This window comes from Aspergillus melleus, assembly GCF_016097325.1.
Source record: "Aspergillus melleus strain CBS 546.65 chromosome Unknown contig3, whole genome shotgun sequence".
NCBI classification, from domain to species: Eukaryota; Fungi; Ascomycota; class Eurotiomycetes; order Eurotiales; family Aspergillaceae; genus Aspergillus; species Aspergillus melleus.
The window spans coordinates 328,532-353,439 of record NW_025763372.1 but is presented as its reverse complement, the minus strand read 5'-3'; the positions used below and the strand labels follow the sequence as shown (position 1 = coordinate 353,439).

General features: G+C 51.0%; 8 protein-coding genes across 8 annotated transcripts; 3 read left to right on the top strand and 5 right to left on the bottom strand.

Moving 5' to 3' along the window:
* Positions 1–153: 153 nt before the first annotated feature.
* On the bottom strand, positions 154–1,308 carry LDX57_005126 (SANT/Myb-like DNA-binding domain-containing protein; the record flags this gene model as incomplete). The annotated part of the gene is made up of 1 exon (XM_046086804.1): positions 154–1,308. The coding sequence occupies one exon, from the start codon at positions 1,306–1,308 to the stop codon at positions 154–156; it is 1,155 nt and encodes a 384-aa protein (XP_045942769.1).
* Positions 1,309–2,762: 1,454 nt separating this feature from the next.
* Positions 2,763–3,731, bottom strand: LDX57_005125 (threonine ammonia-lyase; the record flags this gene model as incomplete). Its single annotated transcript, XM_046086803.1, has 1 exon — positions 2,763–3,731. The coding sequence occupies one exon, from the start codon at positions 3,729–3,731 to the stop codon at positions 2,763–2,765; it is 969 nt and encodes a 322-aa protein (XP_045942768.1).
* Positions 3,732–4,705: 974 nt separating this feature from the next.
* Positions 4,706–6,320, top strand: LDX57_005124 (putative aldehyde dehydrogenase; the record flags this gene model as incomplete). The annotated part of the gene is made up of 3 exons (XM_046086802.1): positions 4,706–4,751; positions 4,810–5,257; positions 5,318–6,320. The coding sequence occupies 3 exons, from the start codon at positions 4,706–4,708 to the stop codon at positions 6,318–6,320; spliced, it is 1,497 nt and encodes a 498-aa protein (XP_045942767.1).
* A 167-nt stretch (positions 6,321–6,487) lies between these two features.
* LDX57_005123 (pyrroline-5-carboxylate reductase family protein) lies at positions 6,488–7,772 on the top strand. Its single transcript, XM_046086801.1, has 2 exons — positions 6,488–7,114; positions 7,197–7,772. Exons 1-2 carry the CDS (start codon positions 6,565–6,567, stop codon positions 7,499–7,501), a joined length of 855 nt encoding a protein of 284 aa, XP_045942766.1. The 5' UTR covers positions 6,488–6,564; the 3' UTR covers positions 7,502–7,772.
* Positions 7,773–8,964: 1,192 nt separating this feature from the next.
* LDX57_005122 (uncharacterized protein) lies at positions 8,965–9,771 on the bottom strand (the record flags this gene model as incomplete). The annotated part of the gene is made up of 1 exon (XM_046086800.1): positions 8,965–9,771. One exon carries the CDS (start codon positions 9,769–9,771, stop codon positions 8,965–8,967), a length of 807 nt encoding a protein of 268 aa, XP_045942765.1.
* Positions 9,772–10,870: 1,099 nt separating this feature from the next.
* Positions 10,871–20,736, top strand: CSF1 (putative fermentation associated protein (Csf1); the record flags this gene model as incomplete). The annotated part of the gene is made up of 3 exons (XM_046086799.1): positions 10,871–11,100; positions 11,149–11,184; positions 11,241–20,736. Exons 1-3 carry the CDS (start codon positions 11,042–11,044, stop codon positions 20,734–20,736), a joined length of 9,591 nt encoding a protein of 3,196 aa, XP_045942764.1. The 5' UTR covers positions 10,871–11,041.
* Positions 20,737–21,009: 273 nt separating this feature from the next.
* Positions 21,010–21,872, bottom strand: LDX57_005120 (uncharacterized protein; the record flags this gene model as incomplete). Its single annotated transcript, XM_046086798.1, has 2 exons — positions 21,010–21,529; positions 21,595–21,872. 2 exons carry the CDS (start codon positions 21,870–21,872, stop codon positions 21,010–21,012), a joined length of 798 nt encoding a protein of 265 aa, XP_045942763.1.
* A 590-nt stretch (positions 21,873–22,462) lies between these two features.
* Positions 22,463–24,104, bottom strand: LDX57_005119 (cation diffusion facilitator family transporter). The gene is made up of 2 exons (XM_046086797.1): positions 22,943–24,104; positions 22,463–22,890 (listed from the first exon to the last, which is right to left on the bottom strand). The coding sequence occupies exons 1-2, from the start codon at positions 23,822–23,824 to the stop codon at positions 22,594–22,596; spliced, it is 1,179 nt and encodes a 392-aa protein (XP_045942762.1). The 5' UTR covers positions 23,825–24,104; the 3' UTR covers positions 22,463–22,593.
* Positions 24,105–24,908: the final 804 nt, after the last annotated feature.

Here is a 24,908-nt window from a genome sequence, read left to right as displayed (position 1 = left end):
GGTTTATACGATGATCAAACAGGAGTCGGCCCGTTCTCAGCATCTGCCAGAGCACTACGATATAGGTCTTACAGTGAGTGAGCCTAGATGTTACTCCGAGTGTCTCAAGCTAGTGAGCATTGATCTCCGATCCAGAATATGCATCATCCGTCCTTAACTCTTCACATTCAAGGTCAGAGTTATCTGATCTTCCTCCATTGCGCCGTCCGCACTCTCCGACATGGCAGCTTCCACTAGATAGCCGACCAACGACTTTAGCTTCCCACGCTGGCAGCTAACCGAGTACTCAATCACGCCAGCCTCATGGCTACTCTTTCTCCGGGATTCTCGGTCCGAAGGCCTGTTTTCAGGGGTCGTGTGCATTATGTCTATCTCGCTCCCTTTCCAATGAGGATCAAGGATTCCGGTTGATTCACGCGGGCTCATTCCCAAGATGGCATCTGGACGCCATGTAAAGCCCGACGGGTCGGACTCGGTAGTCGTGCCGGCTAAAGGGCTTTCTGCTGTTCCTTGCAAACGATGAGACGTGGTAGTCGTAATGACTGTCGGCACACTGGTATCCGATGGCGTTTCCAAAAGGGTGGGGAATTCGCCATCAGTCACGTCCATAGCAGCGTTGGGCTCCCCAAGGCATGAGAACAGACTCTCTAGATTAACTGGAGTAGTTGGGATCATGGACACACTGCGGCTCGTCTCGCTCGATGAGATGGAATCCAGCGGCATCTGGACCGTCTCAGTATTCGTGATAGGCATTTGGTCCCTCATTCCTTGACGCTTGAGGCGTCTCATAAGTAGGGAATATCGGTTTTTGAGGGCTAGAGGCGCACGGGGCTCGAAGAACGAGTTGGCCAGAAATTTCCAGTTGTTGCCGTAGGTAGTGACGAGACTCATGAGTTGTTCTTCCTGGTAAGCGCTTGCAATCAGCATCCCGTGCCAGTACACGAGGTATACATAATCCAAAGGCCCACGATGGGAATAGTTGAGCACGACCTCTTTGTCCGCTTCCCGTGCATGCATAATCGTCACGAAGTGTAGTCTCTGGACAATGCCGCAGGACGAACTCACCTCTTCGGGGGTCCACGGGCTATGGTCTAGCTCTGGGTTCAAATTCTCATTCCAGCGTTTAGCACACTGGTCACCATTACGACTGCCCACCTCGTTCGCCACTAAGACCCAACGAGGGCCGTACTTGGCCACTGCCTCGCGCAACCGAGTATCTTCAGCCGGCAACCACGTGCCTCTCTTGATGATCTTCTGTTGTATGGATGCGGACTGCCGGCGTTGTTTCGTGGACTCGGGGCCACTCATTGTCAGTAGTGCCTTATTGGGGTAGTAGCACAGGCCAGGAAAAGGCACGATAGTCTCCTCGATCTATATCTCTTCAAATTGTTGACCGTAGGATGGGGGATGGAATCGAGCTCAGCATCCCGAGGGATCCTTCTTTTTGTTTTGTTTTTTTTTTTTTTCTTGTTCCCTTCTCTCTGTCGCCCGTGGAACCTATATGAATAGAGCGCCAAATAAGCTGACTCTTTCAACTATCCAATAAAGCCTCATAGCCATCTTAGCGTGAAGCTCCATGTTTCCTCTTTCCATTGTATCGCCCATCGTACCCTGGAACCGCGAAGCTCTACGATGTTCCCCTCACCACCCCTACCACTATCCTGGTTATGTTCTATTGGAAAAAAAAGCACGCAGGAGATAGAGCAAAGAATGTGTATGGTGGAGAAGAGAAAAGAAAAAGCAAGCAGGAGAAAAGGAGTAAGCGGAATCAGCGAATCACGCATCTACCTGGTCCCAACAGATCTTTGAAGCCTGGAAGAAAAGGAAAACAAAAATCACATCTCACGCAATCAACCCCAGCAAATGGCTAACGGCAGTGAACATAGGGAGGGGCGCAGTTTGAGTCGTAAGATTATTTTCATTCCGACGGCCTGAGCCGATTTCAAGTCCACAAGGAAGTTATATGTTGAGATGGCATTCACCGTAAAGCGGAGATTGAACGAGGGTAAAAATTTGACTGGAAAATGAGCTGGTTCAAAATCGAAGAACAGCCGCTTAGCTGCGCCTCTCCCTCCCTTGCCTGAGTTAGTTTCTTGAGCACTCCCGGTAGGTAGTGACTTGCTACGTGGTGGGAGAACGGCAAGGCTCCAGAGGCATTCTGGTGGAGTAGTATAACTTATTGAGTAGAGCTGGTGAGCAGCCCTCGGCCTGTGCCACACAGGTAACTTACTCTGCAGTTATCTGTTTCAAGTTTCAACTTCCCGTCAGGTTGGAGTACCGAGATCTTTTCTGCTTAGGAATGTCCTGTCCCGATTTTTTTGTAATCGTGTCATGTATGTACACCTTCATAAGGCCCTCCACATGTTTGACCAACCCAATGGAACTGGATCCCAGCAAGACCGAGCCAACTGCCCAGGGTTGTGTAATCAGAGAGTCCTTAAGAAGAAGAAAAGAAAAAGAAAAGAAAAGGTAAGTACAATTTGTCCTCTTGCTTTTCGGAGTACATACTCGTCCTCGTTAGACCGTATAGTATCGGCCCAGCTCGGTGTGCTCGATAGGTTCACGGGCATCAGCTGCCATCGTCGTATTATTTGCACGGTCTCACTAACTCGGTGACCTACAGATACGGTTGACAGTTATTTTTTCTTCTCTTTTCTTTTTTTTGGTGGATTCCAGTTAGATAAGTGAGCATTAATCTAGCCAATCTAAGGAAATAGATCGCCTAACCAACCCACAGTAATGGTAGGAAGTCTTTTTCAACATTAGACCCCATAAATCGTCCTCCTTACGACGTCCTGGTCCACGTTAGCACCGCACAAGAGAATGACGTTCGTCTGACCCGTCAGTTCGCGAGCAATCTTCTGAAAACCAGCCAGAGCCAGAGCCGCCGAGCCCTCGACAATCATATTCTCATCGAACGCCAGCGTCTTCAACGCCTCCACAATCTCCGCCTCATCGCACTCCACGACGTGATCGACCACCGACCCCGCCAAAGGAAGAGTAATAGTGTCCTCGTCGATGCCACCCGCCACCGCCTCAGCCAGAGTGGGCAGATGATCCGTCTTCACGACCCGACCGACCGCCAGAGACGCAGCTAACGCTTTGGAATTGAGGGCCGCGACGCCGTAGATCTTGGTGCGGGGGCTGAATGCTTTGATGACGGAGCCAATGCCGCTGATGAGTCCGCCGCCGCCCATCGAGATGAACACGTTGTCGATGTGCTCGCATTGCTCCAGGATCTCGAGGCCGATGGTTCCTTGCCCGGCGACGATATCCGCGTCGTTGTACGGTGAGATGTACGTGTATGCGCCGGATGCTGCGAGTTGCTGGGCGTGTTGTTCGGCGAGACCGGTCTCTGCGCCGTGGAGGATCACCTCTACGCCGAATGAGCGGATTTTTTCTAGTTTCGCGGGCATCACGGTCTCCGGCAGGACGACGGTGAGGTCTTTCGAGAGCGCCTGTGACGCGAATGCTGCGCCGATGCCATGGTTTCCCGACGATGCGGTGATCAGTCGTCCTCCCGATGTGGCCTGGGCGGATACCTTTGACAAGGCACCGCGGAGTTTGAACGAGCCGGTGAGTTGGAAATTCTCGGCTTTGAAGAGCACCTTGGTGTTGCTCGCTTGGCCGGTTTTGCGGGCTGGGATGAGTGGCGTTTCGTAGATGTGGTGGCGGATGCGAGTCCGGGCTTGGACGGCGTTGGCGGCGGTTTCGTGGAATGAGGTTGACATGGTGATGGTTTTGTTGGTGCAAGGTATGTGAGGGAAGATGCGTTTGAAGTATAGGATTTCGGCTGAGTAGGAGAGTCGGATTTTGCTTCTTTCTTTTTCGTCCTCGAGTTTGTGTGAGTAGGTGTCGGTGCGAAATACTAGAACACCGGTTTACGACAAGAAGAGACGTCGGAGGCTGTTTCCTAGGGATGAAATTGATTGATTTTCAGGATGGATCCGATCCCCAGAGGTGGACACGATATGACTCGAACGTTGAACAGAGCGTCCTGTCCGCAGGGGAAAAGTGCAGGAAACTCCGACATGCACTCTCCATTGGACAGGTCTCTGTTGCTTTGACCCACAGGGAATTGGATCTGTCAATCTTCATGAGCTTCCTCTCTGTTTAAGCACGTTGACAACCAGAGAACAGATGTGATGTGACAGTGAACATGTCAGACTAATTACAATATCTCTCATTACCAACGCTAATAATTGAAGCATGATGACAGACTAAGAGAGTCCACTGCTGATATTTTGAAGTCACTGCGGTGGGTCCTCCTGTCAAACCATGGATGCGCTTCCGGGTGGCTGCCCCGAGTCTGACATATCCTGACAGTTGAAGGCCTCGACCCTAGAGCTACTTCGATCAACCCCTAGAAGGGAAGATAAGGGGCAGATAACCTTGGCTTGAAGCGTGATGAGACGCAGATCAACGAGGCAGTGACAAGTTGACCGAGATAGCACAATATGCCCCTGGAACGAATTCCGAGTTTCCGCGCTTCTTCCGCGGCGCAGCAACGGTGCTTGATGCCTCCATTCCGAGCTGCAGACGGAACGCCTCCGCATGGGACGATCATCGCCGGACAAGATGTACTACTAATGTACTAAGGAGTTGGCATTGTCCCCCCTGAAACCCAGCTTGGATTGTTTTGCTCTCGAAAACCACACTGTGACTTACTCTCCCCCGTTCTACAAGCTCCCCTTACCATTTTATCATGAGCTCAATCAGTCTAACAGGCCGAGAGGGTCGCCAGGTTAGTAGTACGTTGAACACCATCGGTTCTTATCTCGAATCAACAATTAACCCAAGTCTGGCCAGTCCCATCCGGCCTCTTCATCAACAACCAATTTGTCCCCAGCAAACAAGCCTCCGTGCTCGAGGTCCAGAACCCCTTTTCAGGCGAGATCCTCGGCTCCATCTCCGCTGCCGAGTCCGCAGATGTCGACGTCGCCGTTGACGCTGCCAGTCACGCATTCCAAACCTGGCGATATGCCTCCGCATCCAACAGGCAAGCGCTGCTAAATCGACTCGCGGACTTGGTTGAACGCGATGCGGACGAATTCGCGACGATCCACGCCCTGGACGGCGGCTTCGTCTACGATGACGTGAAAGCGTTCGATATCTCGCAAGCCTGCGAGACCCTTCGCTACTTCGCCAACTGCACCGAGATCTCCGGTCGGGTTGTCGATGTCCCTGGTGGGAAGGGCGTGGTTCGTAAGGAGCCGATTGGAATCTGCGCGGCTATCGTGCCGTGGAATGCGCCGCTGTACGTCTTTGACCTTAAGAGTATAGCTATTGTGGATCGAAACTAACACTCGATCGCTAGGATGATCACAATCTGGAAGCTAGCGGCGGCTCTCGCGGCGGGCAACACACTCATCATCAAGTCCCCCGAGGCCGCTCCCTTGTTCGGACAGAAACTAGGCCAGTTGATCGTCGAGGCTGGATTCCCTGCCGGCGTGGTCAGCATCTTGTGTGGCCTGGGCACCGTGGCAGGCAAGGCAATCGCGGAGCACATGCGCATCCGCAAGATCGCGTTCACCGGAAGCACGCCCACCGGACGGAGCATTCTTCGTGCGTCGGCAAACTCGAACCTGAAGAGGGTGTCCTTGGAGCTCGGTGGAAAGAGTCCTTCGATTGTCTTCGATGACGCCAACCTGGGCAACGCGCTGTTCTGGAACCTGGTCGGCTCCAGCGCCAACAATGGCCAAGTCTGTGCGCTTGGGTCGCGAATCTACGTTCAGGATGGTATCTACGACCGTTTTGTCGAAGGTTTGGTGTCGCGTGCTCGCCAGATGCCTGCCGTCACGGGCAATCCACTTCAAAAGGGCGTCACGAAGGGCCCGGTGATTAACAAGCAGCAACACGATCGCATTCTATCCTATCTAGAAAAGGGCCGACAGGAAGGCGCCAAAACTATCCTCGGTGGTACCGGCACCGCTCAAGGATCAAGTGGATTCGTCGAAAACACTATCTTGACCGATGTAGGCGAGGACTTCACCATTGTGAAGGAAGAGATCTTCGGACCCGTGGCAACGGTGCACCGGTTTTCCACCGAGGACGAGGTCATTGCCAAGGCGAATGACTCTGAATATGGCCTGAGTGCCGCCGTCTTCACGGAGAATATTCATCGTGCAGACCGCGTGGCGAACGCGCTGGAGTCGGGACAGGTTACTGTCAACTGTTGGGGGATGATGACGCCCAGCATGCCTTTTGGCGGCGTGAAACAGAGTGGCTTTGGTCGGGATATGGGCGAGGAGGCGCTGGAGGCTTGGTTGTCGGTCAAGGCGATCAAGTATTGGTCGTTGACCGAGAAGGCGAACCTGTAATTGGGAATCACAATTGATAGACCAGAATGCCATGAATCCTTGTCTGCTTCATTAAACAACCGGCTCCGTATAGTCGTAGACCGGGCCGGTAAGCTTCCCTAAGGTGGCGCCCCACATTCCCCCTCATCGCCGAGTGGGGTAGAAATTCTGCCCGTCGAACTTGTCCCTCTTATCTTGACTCTTGACTCACTTCACCACAACCACCTGTCACATATCTCTAACATACTACACCCCCACCTCAATCATGCCCTCCCTCCAAGAAAGCAAGCTCGCCTTCATCGGCGGCGGCAACATGGCCTCCGCCATCATCGGCGGCCTCGTCACTAAGGGCGTCAACAAGCAGAACATCCACGTCTCGGAGCCCTGGGACGTCAATCGCGAGAAGATCGCCGCCACCGGCGTGCAGACCACGACCTCGAACGTCGAAGCAGGCGGACAAGCCGACCTCGTCATCATCGCCGTTAAGCCGCAGGTCACGAAGAGCGTGTGCGAGGAGCTGGCGGCCGCGTGGGCCCAGCGCGACACTTTGCCGGTCGTCGTGAGCATCGCGGCGGGTATTACGTTGGGGAGTTTGCAGCAGTGGCTGAGTACCAAGGATGGCAAGACGGCGCATATTGTTCGCGTCATGCCGAATACTCCGGCGTTGGTGGGGGAGGGTGCCTCCGGGGCTTACCCTAGTGGGGATGTCACTGCGGAGGAGAGGGAGTTGGTGAATGCGCTGTTGAGTAGCGTTAGTAAGGCGACGGAGTGGGTGGATAAGGAGGAGTTGTTGGATGTTGTGACGGGTTTGTCGGGTGAGTATTTCCCTTTCTACCTACCTAGAGTCAATTGGGAATGAAGGCATATCGGACTAACGCATTGATTTCCTTTCTTCAGGATCCGGCCCCGCCTACTTCTTCGCCATGGTCGAGCACCTCGTCGCCAGCGCCACTGCCCTCGGTCTATCCAAGGAACAAGCTACTCGACTGGCATCGCAGACATGTCTTGGAGCCGGCCGCATGCTGACCGAGTCGTCGGACGACCCTACCCAGCTGCGCAAGAACGTCACCAGCCCGAACGGAACCACGCATGCCGCCTTGCAGACCTTCGAATCGCTGGGTTTCCAAGATACCGTGGATCAAGCTGTCAAGGCGGCTACGAACCGAGCGGCCGAGTTGGGAAATACCCTGGGAAAGCTATAGAATGGGTTACGAATCATGATGAGAATTGACTGTCTACTTGGATTGATGAAAATATATCATACTACAATTTAATTCCGGAGATTGTATCAAGATAATGTGTTCTCTTCTTTTAAAGTACATGGATTTTGTCGTCATTCATAAAATAGCATAGCCCCCATCCCAACGGTCTCTCCCGATATAAACAATGTTTATAGTATCCCCGGCAATCTATCAAAACCATCCTCCCTCCCCATCCCTACCAACCCTCATGACCCCATTTTCTACTTCGCAGACCCAACACCCGCTCCATCTCCCTTATGCCCACCCCCCTTAGCCCAACCCGGCAGGTTCCTCTTCTGTCGACTTGATCCCGCAGCGATGAACTTGTACCGAGGACATTGTTTAATCGTCCCCTGGGCTGGTTTCTTGGGACATTCGTTCTGTATTGTTCGGGTTGTTGTCACGCCGCCGATTATGCTGGTTGTTTGGTATTCTTCGCACATGGTAGGGATCTGGTTGGGATGTGAGGGTTAGTTGTGGGGGGTTGTGAGGATGGATGTAGGTGGGTGTATGTAATGTAGACAGGAGTGGATAGATAGGTAATAGACAGACCTTAATTCTCATGAGGAGGGAAAACACTAAGATAAATCTTCTAGAGGGATAAAAGATAGAGATAATGATAGCTATCTGTGCGCTTGATATACAGGCAAAAATATGTAAGATAGGTAGATAGATATTCCCACCTAGGTCCAACATCTCCATTAACCAGTCTAGCTAGCCAAGCAACCCACCAAACCATGCCAGATCTATTTATAGGAAGACCACTGCAGACTGCTGGCACCGCCGTTTGCTGCGCCTGTCCAATGGGCCCTCCTCCAGGCACTCCTTACTGTGTAACCGGGGAAGCGGTTCGTTTGCGCGTTTGCTTCAACCGTGGATTAGATCGGATTCTCTCAACGTAGACGGGAGCGGACGGGATGGGTCGCGAGGTGGGTATTGGTTGTTTGTTCTTTTGGGGCTTGGTGCGTGCAGGGTTTTGTTTTTGAGGTTTTGTTGGGGGTAGGTAGGTATGCTGTATGGGATAGGATGGGAGGGCTGAGTGTGGTTTGCTGGGTCTGTGATAGGCTAGAAGCATTTGGTGTGGATGTCTTTGGGACTACGAAACCAGACCCTAATCTTGGTTGTGAAGGTGTACTACACGGGGCAGGATGCGGAGGGTTGTATATGTTTTGCTAGGTCTGTGATAGGCTGAGGTGAGTTTGGTGTTGAAGTTACTGGGACTAGGAAAGATGATCCTAATCCTGGTCGTGATATCCCTAGGATGAACAAATCAGAGATGGGCGTGGGATCCTGCTGAGAAGTTTGCTTTAGGGGGTTATGTGTAGAATGTTCAATTATTGGGGAGCAGAGAACCGAGTTCTGTTTCGCCAATTTTGCATTATGAAGTTTATCATTCATTCCACCGCTTTATCTAGCTGCTTCGGTCATAAGGTAGAGTATCGAGCAAGTGCCTCCTCTGCTGAAGAAAACTCTCCCCGCCAGCATGCCAGAATCACTTCACCACCTAGAAGCCCTGATACATCCGGATAAAGTTGATTCCTGAATCGCTCCTCAACCTCCGCGTCCGCAAGATGTTGACGTTGAACCCGAGCTCGAATGACCGCATGGTCGCTCGATTGTAGGACGTCCTGTGACTCAATAGGATAGAGCTCTTGGTACGGAGGGCTGCCCACTATAAGCTCATAGAGTGTCGATCCGAGGGCAAAAAGATCTGAAGCGACGGTGTTGGGCATTTCATAGTCTCGGGGAAGGCAGTGAGATGCTTTCTCATACCCCAGTGCAAGATGCCCTGGATACTGAGACGAATTGAAATCCCCAAGACGGACGTTGAGGTCGTCATCGACAAAAAATTGCCGCAATGCGAGATCTGAGTGGATTATGCCGTATCTGTGGATGACAGCAACTGCTTCGATGATCTGCTGGAACCACTTTGCTTGAAGATCAGGGCTGATTTTGGTACCCCGGCAGTATGTCACGAGGTCCCCGCGCGGGTAGTACTGGATGTCAACATAGTCTGAGTGGCCTGACGGAAGGCATTGAGCGATCCGAGGATGGTCACCCAGGATTGAGTAAATAGCAGCCTCTCGACAGATGGGCTCGGCATCTTCTCTGCTTGGACTGCGAGGGGCTTTCCTGATGATTTTGTCGTCCACTAGATAGACTTCTGCAAATATGCCTATCAGTAAGAGTTTCTGGTTAGTCGATTGTTTGATAGCCGGTCGATGTTTCATAGTAACAATTGCGTGCGGAGTTTTGGCAGAGAGTAAGCTGCTAGTCTGTGGAGGGTTAACGGTCTTCACGATGGCCAGTTGGATAACTCTTACGTATAGAGACTCCTTCTCAATGTCTACACATTGTATAGCGCTGTTCTGAACAGATGAGGATCTGCCATGGAACAGGCAATGAAACGGTTCATAAAGCAGACTCGAAAGACAGGAGAGATAGTATCCGAATGACGGCCATATCGGCCCAGGGAACGGATTGGTGATGGATATCATCAAGAGATATGGGCTTCAATGAGCACCAATCGGCGTCACTTATGTCTATCTAAGACTCCAAGAAGTTGCTATACATTGATCCAACAACCTCGAGAGTGCAAGGAGACTGCTGAACCCCATCTGAAGAAGGGAGCAACACCTGTTACCAGCACGTGATGGCTGCACATGTCGTATATGTCTCAGGGAGTATCACTCGACGGCCCGAGTGGAAGTGTATCACTTTCTGAGACCTTCGAACGGGCTGTACCATCCGCATGTCCAATGACAGGCACTGGCGGAGAGGTGTAAACATAGAGGTTTGAAAGTTGCCCGACCAGCCACCCAATGGTATGACGATAAGAGGACCCAGGTAAGATCGCGATGTCATGGGATACTTCTCAGGGGTATCATTGTCAAACCGAACTTCAACCTTGGGGTTCCTCAAGGGGCATTGTGAACCATGCCAGGTATTTCGTCAGCAGGCACGGTGTAACCTGAGGATTACTCGGGCGGTAATTGATATTTGAAGGTCATTGCGGGTATGGGTATGCTCAGTCTCAGCATGTGAGAGGCCAGTTTGTCCGGGATACCCTGATGATCTGACAGCCTAACACTATGGAGTACAGTATACACCGGAGTAGAGGAGATGTCCTCAGGGACGAAGGACGGCAGAACAAATCCGCGCTAAACAAAAGACCGACGGCCCGCAGACGCACTAACCCTTTTGGGTCACTGCTAAAGCGGCGAGAGACCAAGGCGGCAGGGAATAATGCCGGCAAATGAAGTTGGAAAGCCCCTAGAAACAAGTGGGCTGCGGCTGCCAACAATACTTCCCATCTGCAACATCCAGAGGATGGACGTGATTTTTGTCTCTTCCATTTCTTCTATATGAGTTTCTTGGCCTTGGTCTCTAGCGCATGATTGAACTATCGCGGTGACATGCACTCGTCCAGGACCCTCTCCAGGGAAGCTTAATCGTCCCGCACCGCCATGGTCGCGGCCATCGGCGGTCTTGGGATATTGAATGATGGCAGATACAAGCTTGATCACGTTAACTCTCACTCCTGATCCGAGCTTTAACTGGTAGGTAGCTGGATCGCGACAGTCGCGCAGGGGCTAACGTCCTAATAGGTATTTTCTTCTTGAGATCATCGTCTCCTGCATTCTGTAGGTATCAACTCCCTGAAACCTGCGACACGCTCAAGCTAACAATGATATCATAGTGTGTTGTTCTTCCTCCTCTATTTCAATCGCCTTTTCGCAACCCTCCTCTCATACGGAATTCGAGCCTACACGTGGCATTACTATCGCGCATACGTTGACATCCACGCTCTCCAAGTCTCCCTGCTCGGGGGTAGGATCTTCTTCAAGGGCATCCGGTATCATGGAGTGAATGAAACGATTTTTGTACATGGAGGTTTTATAACATGGTGCTATTGGAAACGGTCGGTTAGGAAAACAGATTTGTCCGGTCTCGAAGCCGATGAGAAGCGAGAAAATGGTCGAACTCCTGAAGACGATCGCGCCAGCGGTGTCGGGGACAGTGGGATCAAGGAACAAGGAGGCCAGTGCCGACCGGACACACTCCCTTGTCGCATTACTGCCAAGTTCTACGGACTTGAGTGGTTCATTTACAATCGAACCCCCGCCTACGACAGTATCCTCGCCGGTTTCACGGAAAATTCAGCCTCCTATACCAAGCCGCAATACCCAGCAAGCAATGCCGTGGATCCTGAACTAAAGGCGCATTCGGAGAGGAGTCCCGATGCAAGCAGGTCGGAATTTGACAGGACATCATCTACAGACAATGTTCCGGGGCGGAGTAGGACGGGCAGGGATACGATCGACACTCAGCATGTGGGAGGCGCTGAGCAAGAAATGGAGGAAAGCTTGAACGTCCTACTCCGGCTCCTGCCTCTAAGGTTGGAATGTGATAAGGGCGCTATTGTGATGGGCAATGAGAATACGAGGTCGGTCTTGACCACCACTTTTGACGGCGCGACGGGATTGATTGAGGCGTGCGATGCTGGACCATTGGACCTCTACCGACAGGCTTTCACATTCCAGATAAGCCATCCCGTTATTCAGATGCGACCCAACCCGGATTTCAAGCAGAATCAGTTCGCCACTGCAAAAGGTATTAGTTCAACAGAAGAGGATAAGTCTGGAGTAAAGCGCAAGAGGGATACCATTTTCAACTACCAGTTCCAGAAGCGAAGAGTGTGGCATAGTATCCGTGATCTGATTCCTTACTTCCAGACGTCCGTTGAATCATTCCATGTGACGGAAAAGCCGACCGACAATGGCCCGAGACACCAGACTGATGGTAGCAGCGACGTGCGTTGGGTTGGCCTCTCTCGGTACTTGGATGAAGCCAGTCAGGATGACCATAGCGAGTGGAGCTCCATTGAGTACGGTAGATTTTCTACGATTTTGGATACCCCTAGTATGACGGTAACCTATTTCTGGGATATTCCCGGGTGCGTTCGGCCCCGGTCCGCGCAGGCGCCTGCATCTGGCAAAATTTCGCAGGATCTCAATGGCGCGCCGCCTCCAGAATGGGGAATTGATGTCAAACTTGAAGGTGGAACCATCAACTACGGCCCATGGGCTGATCGGGAGCGAGTTGGCCTGCAGAATGTCTTCTTCCCTAATGCTTATCGAAGCTCTCAACCCGCGGAGCCTTTAGCGCCTGGAGACCTCAGGAAAAACTCCGTGTTCAAATTTCGAGTGGAAATTAGCGACGAGTTGACCTTGCGCGTCCCCACACGAGAGCCTTCCAAGGACTGGCAGTGGAAAGGCAGAGCTGACGCAATAAAAGGTGCTTCAAAATTAAAGAAGCAGCAGCGCAGGAGACAGCCCAGGGCTGCCGATGGTGACAAAGGGAACATTGGTCCGGACATTCGTCCCTTTGGCTGGTTTTCACTTCGTGTGGCCGGCGATTCCACCATAAACTACTCCATGGACATGGTCGCTTCGGAATCTGGATTCTCAAGTCAACTTGATCTCGATCTTCGTGACTCCAGGATGTCATCTAGCGTCAATCATGCCCTATTATGGCAATGTCCCAAGCAGCTTGTCAACTGTGATCTCTCCGTTCCTCTCATTTGGAACACCCTTCGGACGTGGATCTTCGATGTTGAAAACGTTGATATGGAGCTCTTCCTGTTACGAGATCACATCTTCCTCTTAACGGACTTAATTGGGGACTGGGGATCAGGCCCTCCTGCAGATTACTACACATTTGTGCCATTCATCTACAAACTCAGTCTGTCCTTCGTGGATTTGAAGCTGTTTGTGAATGTCAATGATCTGAACATTATCAGCGATCCTTCCGATTTAGATGACAATCGTTTGCTTGTGATCAAAGGCAAAAAGCTAACTTCCGATGTCATGATTCCTTTGAACAAATACCGGAATGAGCAGAATGCCGTGGATTTTAGTGTCAAGCTGCACGATGCTGGCATAGACTTTTGCAGTCCGTTGTGGGATACGCTACACACGTTCTTACAAGACAAATCGGCTGCGACTCTGGAAGGTCTTTCTATCGATGGGACCTACAATTATTATCTTTCTACGTCATCCGAGTTGACGGACACACTGTTCCTTAACATCGACGGGCGATCACCGAAGCTCTACTTATTTGGATTTCTGATTCGGTGTTTCATGACCGTCAAAGAGAATTACTTCGGGGAAGACATGCACTTTAAAACTCTTGAGGAATTCCAAGAGCTTGCGTACAGTAAGGAGCAACCAGAGTCGCACAGTGGGATAAATCCAAACAGGAAATCGAATGATCTCGACGTGATTGTCCATGTCACAGTCGACAACCCTTGCGCCCTTCTTCCGGAGAACGTCTATGACCACATGAACTGCCTAAGACTGACTGCCCCGTCGCTGGAAATTGACTTGCGGTTTACCAACTACTACATGGACCTACTGTTCTCAATTGCTCCGCTGAAGGTGGGGTTGGAGTCGCAAGTGATCAATCAACCTTCGACCGTGTCCGATACCCAGCTCTTCATTGACGGTGTTTCGGTCCACGGTCATCGTCTGTTTGGTTTACCACCTGCAGAGCCAACGTATGTCTGCAATTGGGATTTTGGCGTGGGCCAGATCGTTGGAGAATGCTCGGCTGAATTTCTTGCTTGCCTGGGTGCAGCCCTGAAGAGTTTCGATTTTTCCTTTGACAACGAAGAGAATGCACTCCCGCCATTGTTCCCGCTTATACTTCACGATGTCACTTTCCTACGCGCGAAGTTCGATTCAATACACCTCTCCGTGCTTCTCGATCAAGCTGCATTTCTGCTGAGTTCCGGCACTGTTACGATTCAATTTAATGACTGGGCAAACGAAAGATTTTCAAAGCGCATGAGCCTCCTTGTACCGGATCTCTCAATCTCTGCGCTTGACTACAATTTTGTCGGTCGATTTGGAAGTCTTCTGAGTACGGAAGTGAGCCCACTTGCGATCTTCAAGACAACGATCAAACTACGAATGGCGCAGAGGAAAAACAACATCTTTGAAGAGCGGAAATTGCAACAGGAACACATTAGATCGCATGACGAGAGGACCCAGAGAACACCGTGGCTGCTGTTTGACTGGGACGACATGGATCCTGAGTCAATGCATGCGAAAAGCGACAAATACCCCATACCAACCATTCCTATACCGACAATGCCCGAGCCCCTCCTCAGAAGCTCAGGGCGACTGGCTTCGTCGTTGGACAAACAGTTCGCAGGAAATAGGAACCCTCTAAGCTCTAAGAGTTTCCTAGTGTCCTTAGACTCTTCAAGCATAAGAAGTGGCCGTAGGGGGGCATCCAGCGTTAATAGAGCAGCAAGTGGAGCTTCGAGGAGCCAGCAGGATCACATCCAAACGCTGGGAACAGACGGGCAAAAGTCACTTTCGCTCGAAGAGCGCAAAAAATATGCCAAGGAATCTTCAGCCAATGCTCCAAACACAAACCCCTGGGTGATGCCTAACTTTACCTTGCACAAGGTTAAACTGGATATGTCCCATCTACCACATGGCCCTATTTCTAGCAATGATGCTCCTCGAGACAGCTCAGAGGTGACGAGATTTGACCCTCAATTTTCTCCCTTCGAAGATGATGAAACAACGCACACTAATTTTGCGCTCGAGTTGCCATCTGGGGTCAAAGGATACTGCACACCTGATTTTCTCTTCATGGTAGCGACATTGATTGGGAGACTGCAACCGAGACATCCGATTGAGATCATTGACTCGCTCCAGAAAGATGTAATCTCGGATATCGTCGGCTCTGAAAAATCCTTGAAGCATCCAAAGAAGTCAACGGGATTTGCGATCCGTGCCCCCTTTATCCTGGTGAACTTGGTCAACACGTATGAACCACCAGCCCATTCTGAGGATGGCTTCCGAGACGAGTACAGCCTTGCAATAATGCACCTAAACACAGGGCTTCGAACGAGAGTTGACCGGCACAAGGATGACCTTTTAGCAGGTATAAGTAAAAGCTCTACCGTCCATGCAGCCGCCGAAAGCTTTTCAATATCTGTGCAAGGAAACAAGAGCCATGCATATCAAGAAAAGGCTGAGCTCAGCTGTGTCCTTGGTGACATGAACTTCTGGCTTGTGACGAAGCCTACAATGAGATCCCATTTCCAGGCACGAGCGCTTGATACCGTCACGTTCACTAAATCAGTGGAACACCTGGCATTCCTAGTTCGTCGCACAACGACCATGCTCGACTCTGTCGCATCTTCATTCCAGCACAGCTCCTCGCTTGATAGCAAGCGCTTACGTCTGCTCATCTATTACCTTACACAAGCGGCTGCTGATATACCCGATCCTGCGTTTCTTACACGCATTTCGTATGTGCTTCGAGTGGCGCCGACCCATGTGCGGCAGCACGATTCGTGGAAGATCATATCTCGCATCCGCAACGTCTATAATCGCTTGCCCTCGGATAAACAGCAAGAGCTGGCTTCAAAGTGTCTAGATCAGGACTTGTCACTGCCCCAAGATGCTCGGACGATTGTCCTCAATAGTTTCGATCAGTGGCGTGCGTGGGACTTGGCACATGTCGAAAAAAGCTACGTTATGCAAAGAGTATGGGACTCTTTTGCCCCAACTAAGTCCAAGGCTTCGCCAACGCCATTATTATTTTCTTCTACGGTGAAAATGTTCAGGTTCTCTATCGATCCGGGACCAAAAGAAAGCGATTTCATAATTGAAGACATGTCCACGGCTGTAACCGTCAGTCCACAACAGTACATGAATTCGAAGAATGAGGAGCGATACAAGAGTTTGAATGTCATTCAGAATTATTCTTCGTCCATCAGCCTTCGCTTGCGATGGGAAATCTTAGAACTTGTCGAAAGTGTGATGAACACAATGGCTAACGTTCAATTGGAGTCCACCGCCCCTGGAGAAATCCATGACTCAGGCGACGAGGCTGAAGGGCGAGACGATTTGCAAGTTGTTTTCGGTACTGATCTCGGATCTATCACTCTGGACGGCATTAACATCAAGTTGGCTTGTATTAGTCAGGGTCTTAAAGGATCCGTTGTTGACGGTGCCGATGGCATGGCTGTCTTGTTCAGTTCTCAAGCTGGATTTTCTGAATTGTCCAATCTGACCAAAGTTCTCATGTCTTGGAAAATCGGCAGCCCGCATGTCTATCTTTCTCGGGCGTCTGAGGAAACGGAGAATGAGATCACCAATGAGTGGAAGGTTGCCGGATCATGCAAAAAGCTTCTATACGTCATGGAGGAAGACCTGATCAACCTTGCGCATACAGCAGATCGATTGATCGAGGACGAAGTCCGATATATCCACCGTCTAGCGACCAATCTAGATCTTCCGGCTCGCAAACTGAGTGAAACGCCTGCAGCAGCGAAAACGACACATAACATGTTTCACATTGCGATGTTCTTGGACGATTATCGGCTGAGCTTCTGTGTTTTGCCGTCATTGACATACGTCATCTCCGGAGATGTTGCGCGAACATCCATCATACAGACCATGGAGTCGAAAATCGAGGTAGACTTCGACCTGAAGAAGAACCTACACACATTCATGTCGGGCGAAAAGGGCGGCCGGCGTCCTTTGTCAGTTTTAGAAATCCCGCCCATCAACGGTCGGGTTGTTGCGAATTTGTCATCTAATCGTACCGATATCGAGGTCGACGTCACTATCGAGCTTATCCAGCTGGAAGCCAGTGCAGTGCGAAGTCTTTTGGGTGCTCTGGGGACTCCTGAGTTCTCACATCTCATGTCAGACCTCAAACAGAATGTCGAGACCCTGCAACTCCATCTCAACGACGCTCTCGACCTGAACAAATCTCCCCCTCAGCAAAGGAAGCCGTCTAATGCCCATGCGCTTCTTTACAAAGCGCGCATGACCATGGCGGGGACTAAAATCCATGCCACTGCACCTGCTGTTAACGGAAAGAATTATACGGCAGACATGGACTTTAGCTTTGGGATGGTGCGCATGCGCCTAGATAATGGCTTTGACGATGGTGTCGAGATGGAATATCCCGAGTTCCACATCGATACATCCAACATCAGCTTCGATCTCCGACGGCAAGAGGCGTTCAAAAGCCGATCATACTGTGGTTTCACCGTTGATGCTAAACTTGAAGCTACCTCGATAAGACGTGATAACGGCGATCTTAGGCGAGTTTATCATTTCAGCAGCAAGCAGTTCAACGTTGAACTGTTTTCCGAGACGGCCGAACTGGTAGTTGATATGGCTGTTCATCTCCAGGAGCGTATCAAGACATTGGACTTGACTCATGAGGTCAAACGATTAAAGAAATTGCGACGGCGAGGCTATCCGGAACCCAAGAAGAAAGCCTTGGAAATTCCCGATATCCAGGTAAACGAGGATTCAAAATCAGAGGATTTCTTCAATGCTATGTACTCGTTGGATTTCAACAACATCCAAATCGCCTGGAATATGAGTACAGTGCCAGTACCTTCGTCTGTGCGGAGGCCGGACGATCTGGTCTTCTCCATCAAGAGTGTGGATCTTTCGAACAAGAAAGCAAACGCTGCGAAGCTTCGCATTGAAGATATGCAGTTGCAGCTGGTTCCATACTCCGCCAGCAGGCAAAAGCGATCTCTGAATTCGGCCTTGCTGCCCGAGTTGGTATTTAACGTGGCTTATTCTTCTGCTGGTGACGAGGTTCGGCTTGCCTTCCAGGCTGCTGGTAAGTCTCTTGACATACGGCTCACATCGGACTTTATTCTTCCGGCAAGCATGATACGAGATTCCATTGCCGCCACTAGCAGAGTTGTTCGTGAAGCCAATTCCACGTTTGTGCCCAAACAGACTGAGGACAATCCCAAGCAAGACTCGCTTTTTGGAAACAAACGATTCCAGTCAGTGTTGGTGGATGTCGACTTTGCCGGTGCCATCGTTTCACTGCAGGGGACGCACACAGATGATCCCCAGACAATGCTGACCGCGACCTTGAAGAAGGGCACTTTGTCGGAAGCAAAGTACGGTCAGTACATTCAAGGAGATACAACGCCCACTGCAACGCTCAGGGCTCCTGGCGTGGCCTTGAAGGTTCAGTTCGAGGACAACCAGCAAGACTCGGCACTCAATGCCGAGTTGAAGGTCGATGCCTCCACGAATGTTTTATACCCGAGTCTTGTCCCACTTGTCAAGCAAATGACGGAGACTGTCAAAGAAGTCATGGGAGACCAGGGAGGAAGACCCCGACGACCGTCCGCTGCGGTAATGTTACAACCGCAGAAGCTGATGCAGGAGACTCAACTCGAAAAGCAGGACACCGACTCGATTCTCGGGCGGTGCAAGCTGAACGTGGGCCTCATGATCTGCAAACAAGAATTCAGTCTGAGCTGCCAGCCCATCGCCAGGGTGGCCGCTACTGCCAAATTCGACAGCGCCTACGTTACAGTCAACACCGTGCAGTCGGAAGAATATGGACGGTTCTTCGCTCTCCAGGTTGCTTTCAACTCCTTGGGAGCGTCAGTGAAACACGTGTACTCCAACGAATCAACGGCTAGTTTCGAGGTTAATTCAATGGTAATGTCTGTGATGAACAGCAAACATCTAGGCAGCGCAAAGGGCATTTCCGCCGTTCTCAGGATCAGCCCAATGCAAGTGATTCTTAACGCAAAACAAGTCCAAGATCTTCTGCTTTTCCGCGAGATCTGGGTGCCGTCAATGGAGGACTCAGATGCCAGTCCTTCATTTCCCCCGCAATCACAAGAAAACCAGGCCTACATTGTACAGCGATACCAGCAGGTGGCTTCCGCGCCTGCGTTCCCCTGGAACACCACTATCTCGATCGAGAAGCTGGAAATTCAACTTGATCTAGGATCGTCGCTTGGAAAAGCCCAGTTTGCCATCAATGATCTCTGGCTGTCTACGAAGAAATCGTCCGATCGAGAGCAGACTCTTTGCGTCGGCTTCGATACGGCAGGCATCGAAAGCAAAGGCCGAATGAGCGGACTCATTGAACTTCAAACCCTCAAGCTACAAACTTCTATACAGTGGCCCGACGACAGTCTCAAGATCAAAACGCCGCTCATCCAAGCCTCCGTTTCCTTCCACCGGTTCCAGGTGAAGGTCTCCTTTGACTACCAGCCCTTCCTCATTGCCGACATCGCCATGTTCGACTTTCTAATGTACAATGTGCGAACCGAGTCGGACGCACCAAGCGAGCGATTGTTCAGTACCTTGGAGGGGAAACAAGTGCAGGTCTTCTGTACGAGTTTAACTGCATCGCAAACGATCGCTCTCTACCATGCCTGGCAAAGACTCATCCAAGATAAGCAGGCAGCCTATGAAGCTTCCTTGCGAGAAGTCGAACGGTATCTACGACGAAGATCCACCGCTTTCACTGGTAAAACCGAAGCTCCCAGCAAGGATCTGGACTCGCCGGTAGACGACAAGACCGAGAAAGCGCCGATCTCCTTACACACTGGAATCGTGGTCACAATCAAATCTGTCAACATCGGTGTCTTTCCCAGCTCCTTCTTCGACAATCATGTCTTGAAGCTGGAAGCCCATGACGCCCAAGCCCGTTTCGACGTCTCCCTCGACCAGGGTAAAATCCACAGCGCCCTGGGGCTCACTTTGGGCCAACTGCGCGTCGCCCTGTCGGGTATCGTACGTCCGAACTCCATGGGCATGGAGGAGCTTCTCGTCGGGGAAATCGCCAACCGCGTGGTCAGCTCAAGCGGAGGAACCATCCTCAAGGTGCCCCGACTCGTCGCCACCATGGAGACGTGGCAGGAACCGGGCATCCCTCAGATCGAATACATATTCCGCAGCACCTTCGAAGGCAAGGTCGATGTCGGATGGAACTACTCGCGCATCAGCTTCATCCGAGACATGTGGGAGACGCATTCCCGCGCCCTGGCTTCGCGCCTGGGCAAGCCATTACCGCCGTCCGCGGTCCGCATCACCGGTGGCCTCGGCGGCGAGGGTGGCGGTGACAAAAGCGACCAGCAGGAGAAGATCACTGCCGTGGTTAACGTGCCTCAGTCCAAGAATACCTATATTGCGCTGGAGCCGCCTGTCATCGAAACCCCACAGCTGCGTGATATGGGCGAGGCTACGCCGCCGTTGGAGTGGATTGGGCTGCAGAGGGATAAGTTGCCGAATATCACGCATCAGATCATTATTGTGACTTTGTTGGAGGTCGCGAAGGAGGTCGAGGATGCGTATGCGAAGATTCTTGGGTCTTCTTGATCTTGATTCGTATGCGAAGATTGTATATATACCCTTACATTTTCTTTTCTCTCTTTTTACTTCTTGTCTAGTATTTAAAGTCTGTATATAGTTTTAGTTGTTAATACATAATCTTTCCTTGCCATTGTCATTGCCACTGTCATTGTTCGTAAGGTGCATGCATGCGTCTCCTCCTAATCGGGTATCTATCAAATCTTAAAACCTTTGCCATCCAGTGCAACATCAAGCAGTCTATACAAAAGAATTCCCAATTTGTGAACTACCTAGTTCACTTCACCTAACCAACGGAATATCCTGACTCCCAGCATCCCCCTCGACATCCTTCCCACCTCTCCCCTTCTTCCTTTCCTCTTTCTCCAGCGCCGGAATTGCCCAAATCATCCACGTACACAACCCCACAATCCCCAGTTCCGGCAGCATCATCATCCCCAGACACCTCCCCGGATTCCCCTTTACCGCATTCCACGCCATATCCGCCGTAATGACAAAAACGAGCGAGTACGTCACCCGAACAGCTAATATCGGTACGCAGATCGCCACACAAAGACATGTTCTGTTTTCGATGGCGGGGAAGCTTGATCGGTGGAGGTGGAAGGTGAGGAATACGCCGACGGTCCAGAGGTAGATTAAGACGATGAGGGCGGTTCCGGCGCGGCTGTAGGGGGTTGGGAGGAGGGCGTGTTCTTTTTTTGTTACGGCTATGAAGCCCGCGATTGAGATGCAGATGTCGAGGTAGGTTAGGAGCTGGGGGATTATGAATACTAGGCGGGGGGTTGTGGGGTGGGTTTTGTTTCTTATGGGTGTTAGTTGTGGTTTTGCTTTTGTGTCTCTGGGAGGCGAAGGGGAAGGTATACGTACATTCTTTCCAACATTTCAAGAAGCAAAAAGATGATCAAGATCATGCCGAGTGATTCGCAAACAAACACGGCAGCCCAGAGCCCGTCCGCGTCCTTGTTGATAGTGCAGAGCATGCAGCTGGCGCTGACGAGACGGATGATCGAGAGCATGCCGATACAGAACCAGCCGATTCGGCCGCGTAGGCAGAACCAGATACTGAATGCCAGAGAGACGGTGAAGGTGACGACTTGCGCGGCGGCGATGCCGTGGCGGTATTGCAAGGTGCCGTCGCCGAACATCGTTGCTGTTGGATATGTATGTCCGTATAGATTGTTATAGGTATATATGGAGGGAGAGGGGAAGTGGAGTAAGATAGACCATGTGTAGAGGGATGAATCTGGTACGTGTACGGGGTAGAGGGATACACACATGGACTCGTAGGGGGAGATACCACTACTGATGTTAATCACTTATCCTCTGTTCGAAGAGCCTGCAAGATCCTTCGGACTAGGCAGATGTATCTATGCCTACAATCTAGATGTTATCGGTGTATGTAGATAGTAAAGGACGGTGAGAGCATCATCGGGACATATCATGATATTCCATTCTTTCTGTCTGTAAGAGTGCCCTGAACGAGCTTTTGATGAAAAACTCTATGGTTGGATAACATTGATGAGCTCGTATCTCCAAGATGTCTGGGACGATGGAGAGAAGATTTACCCGATCAAGAGAACCTTGAGAGCTGGGCAAATGGCAGGTGACCCACATGGTGCCCTAGCCCTATCCTTCCCCATCCGTCCAGCCTTAGCCATGTTCCGTCATACTTGACTCCAAGTATCTACACGATACAATGGCAATTAGGTATTCTTTCACTAAACAACAGACGTCTTCCCTTTGCTTGGACCGCCTCGCTGGCTAATCTAACAAACTAACTCCAATATATTATTACGACATATTTATAATGCTGGCACCGCTTTGAACATCAATGATATCAGAGAATACTGCCTCTGAGTACCCCACCTATCCAGCTACTCCCTCTACATCAGTCTTAGGGTCATCTTTAAACAAAAACCGCTTCACCAAGGTCCTGATCGATGAATCAGCCCCGACTTGATCATACAAGGGCCTGTGCTCCTCGTGGATATCATGAGCATAATCATAATCCACATGTACGAATGCCCGCTCGACATCGGCAAGGCCCTCTAGCTTGCGCTGCAGCGCTTGACTCACGTCGTGAGACTCGCGCAGCTTGGTCTCCGGGTCCATGACGATATCAACTTCGACATAGAGTTGCTGTCCGGCATGGTATGCGCGGCACTAGACGGGTCAATCATGATAACACTACAAAGGGGACAGAGGTAGAACTTACAGTGTCGACCTTTTCGATTCTCGAGTCGTGCGTCAACGTCACATAGACAACCTTGTTCAGGAACTCGCGGGTAGCGGACTTCCCGACCAACAGCCACATGTTCTCGAACGCGGTCGAGGCCCACGAGAACAGAATCAGGAGAGCAATGCAGCATGCACCGATGGGATCGAGGTACCACACGAACCGATCACCCACGACAGACATGATCAGACCGAAGCCATTCACGGCCAGATCGTTGCGATGGTCGATGAAGAAGACATGGGCCGCCGGGTACCGCCGCAAGCCATAGCAGTACACGCACAGTACAAACTTGCAGAAAATTGCCACACCAACGCAAATAATCGGCACCGTGGCCAGGTCATCGGAATCTGTTTCTCCCCCGGCCAGCGACTTGGCCGACTCGATGATCAGCTCCACGGCCACGGTGGTCATCAGGGCACAGAACATAATGACGCCCATCGTCTCGATACGTCTCCGCCCCACGGGGTATTTGTATGGTTTGGGACGCGAGGACATGCGCGACGTGATTAGCATGACGATGGAAGAGACAAGATCCATGAACGCGTCGGCAGCGGTGGCGAAGAGGGAGAGCGAGCCGGTAGAGATGGCCGCGTAGAGTTGAATCACGAAGAGACAGAAATTGACCACGAAACTGGCGCGCACCGCCAGCTTCACCTTGCCTCCGTTCTCTGCGGTATCTTCAGCCTTGAGACGTTCCTCGTCCGCGCTCCCCAGGAACCCGTCGATCATCTCATTCTGCTGGCGGTAGAAATCGTTCTTCTCGTTGTCGTCAGACTTCGAAAAGGGCACCCAGCGTCGCTGTTCGGCCACCGATGTCTTGTATTGTAGGAGATCGAACGGATCCGTCAGCGTCGGAGTCATCTTTGCCGGCTTGTATTCTGTATCTAGCTCCGAGCTGGTAGGAATCTGGGAGTCGGTTCACGAACAACGAGGAATACCAAGACCACGACAAGAGAGCTTAACGTTCAACAGAATTATCAGATCAAAAGACCCCAAGCCATTTGCTGCTGAGATGGGAGGGGAGAAAAATCTTTGGTTTGACGGGGGCACAGCCTCGAAGTTGGGGCACTAGACGCTGGGCATTGAGCGCCAAGGCCGCGTGCGGCATTTGCCAAGGACAATATTGATTGGAACATCGGGGTTCACTTGCATGTTGAGATGTTGTATAGTATGGATTGGATCAGATTGATGGGGGGTTTTGGGTGGCAGCCTGGCAGGTAGGGTGATCCGTATGTTTGAATGGGGGTTGTACAGACTAGAAAGTTGCAACGTTGAACGGCAACCCAAGCAGCGGGTGATTCTCAGGGGCAATCTTATCTGATCTTGATAGCGGATTCACTCTACAAGATAAAAACTTACGAGCGTAGACAACCTGGAAGATTAAGATCTAAGAAGTATATATGTCTCACGGTACTCAGTGATTTTGTCTTACTCTTCTTGGGGGTTATCTGAGGATTCACCTTTGTTGGTTCTTTGCTTCTCCGACCGCGGGGTGTTACAGATATATGCATGCAGATACATCGCCAACTCGACAGGTCATGTTATTCATTTAGATATAGATTCATTGGCATAGCACGTCCCAATACCCAAAGAAGGTCAGTAAAGTGAGGTAGGTTCGAGGTACAAGGGTCATCTGGTTCCGCCTACTCCTTGTTCCGGACGTTGATCCAATACTACTACTACTGAGGATAGAATTGGTTAATGATAGAATACTATCAGATCGAGTCTTTATTTTGTTTCATTTCACTATACTGAAGGTCTCAAATTCTATTACTCGGTGGGTACGCGAGTATACGGAGTACATCACACCACAGCAAAATTAGCAGCAACAACGGATAAAAAACCAGATCAAATCATATAGAGAGAGCTCTTTCCTGAGATGTTCTCATTCTGTAGGAAAAGAATTCAAGTCCTTTTAGCTTGGTAGCGATCAGTTTCGTTGTGT

What these genes read in the sequence shown, in the direction of transcription:
- LDX57_005123 (XM_046086801.1), top strand. Translation starts at nt 6,565, where the DNA reads ATGCCCTCCCTCCAAGAAAGCAAGCTCGCCTTCATCGGCGGCGGCAAC. An exon ending in TGTTGTGACGGGTTTGTCGG is followed by an intron (nt 7,115 to 7,196) that starts GTGAGTATTTCC and finishes TCCTTTCTTCAG; the next exon opens with GATCCGGCCCCGCCTACTTC.
- LDX57_005119 (XM_046086797.1), bottom strand. Translation starts at nt 23,824, where the DNA reads ATGACTCCGACGCTGACGGATCCGTTCGATCTCCTACAATACAAGACA. An exon ending in GAATCGAAAAGGTCGACACT is followed by an intron (nt 22,891 to 22,942) that starts GTAAGTTCTACC and finishes TGACCCGTCTAG; the next exon opens with TGCCGCGCATACCATGCCGG.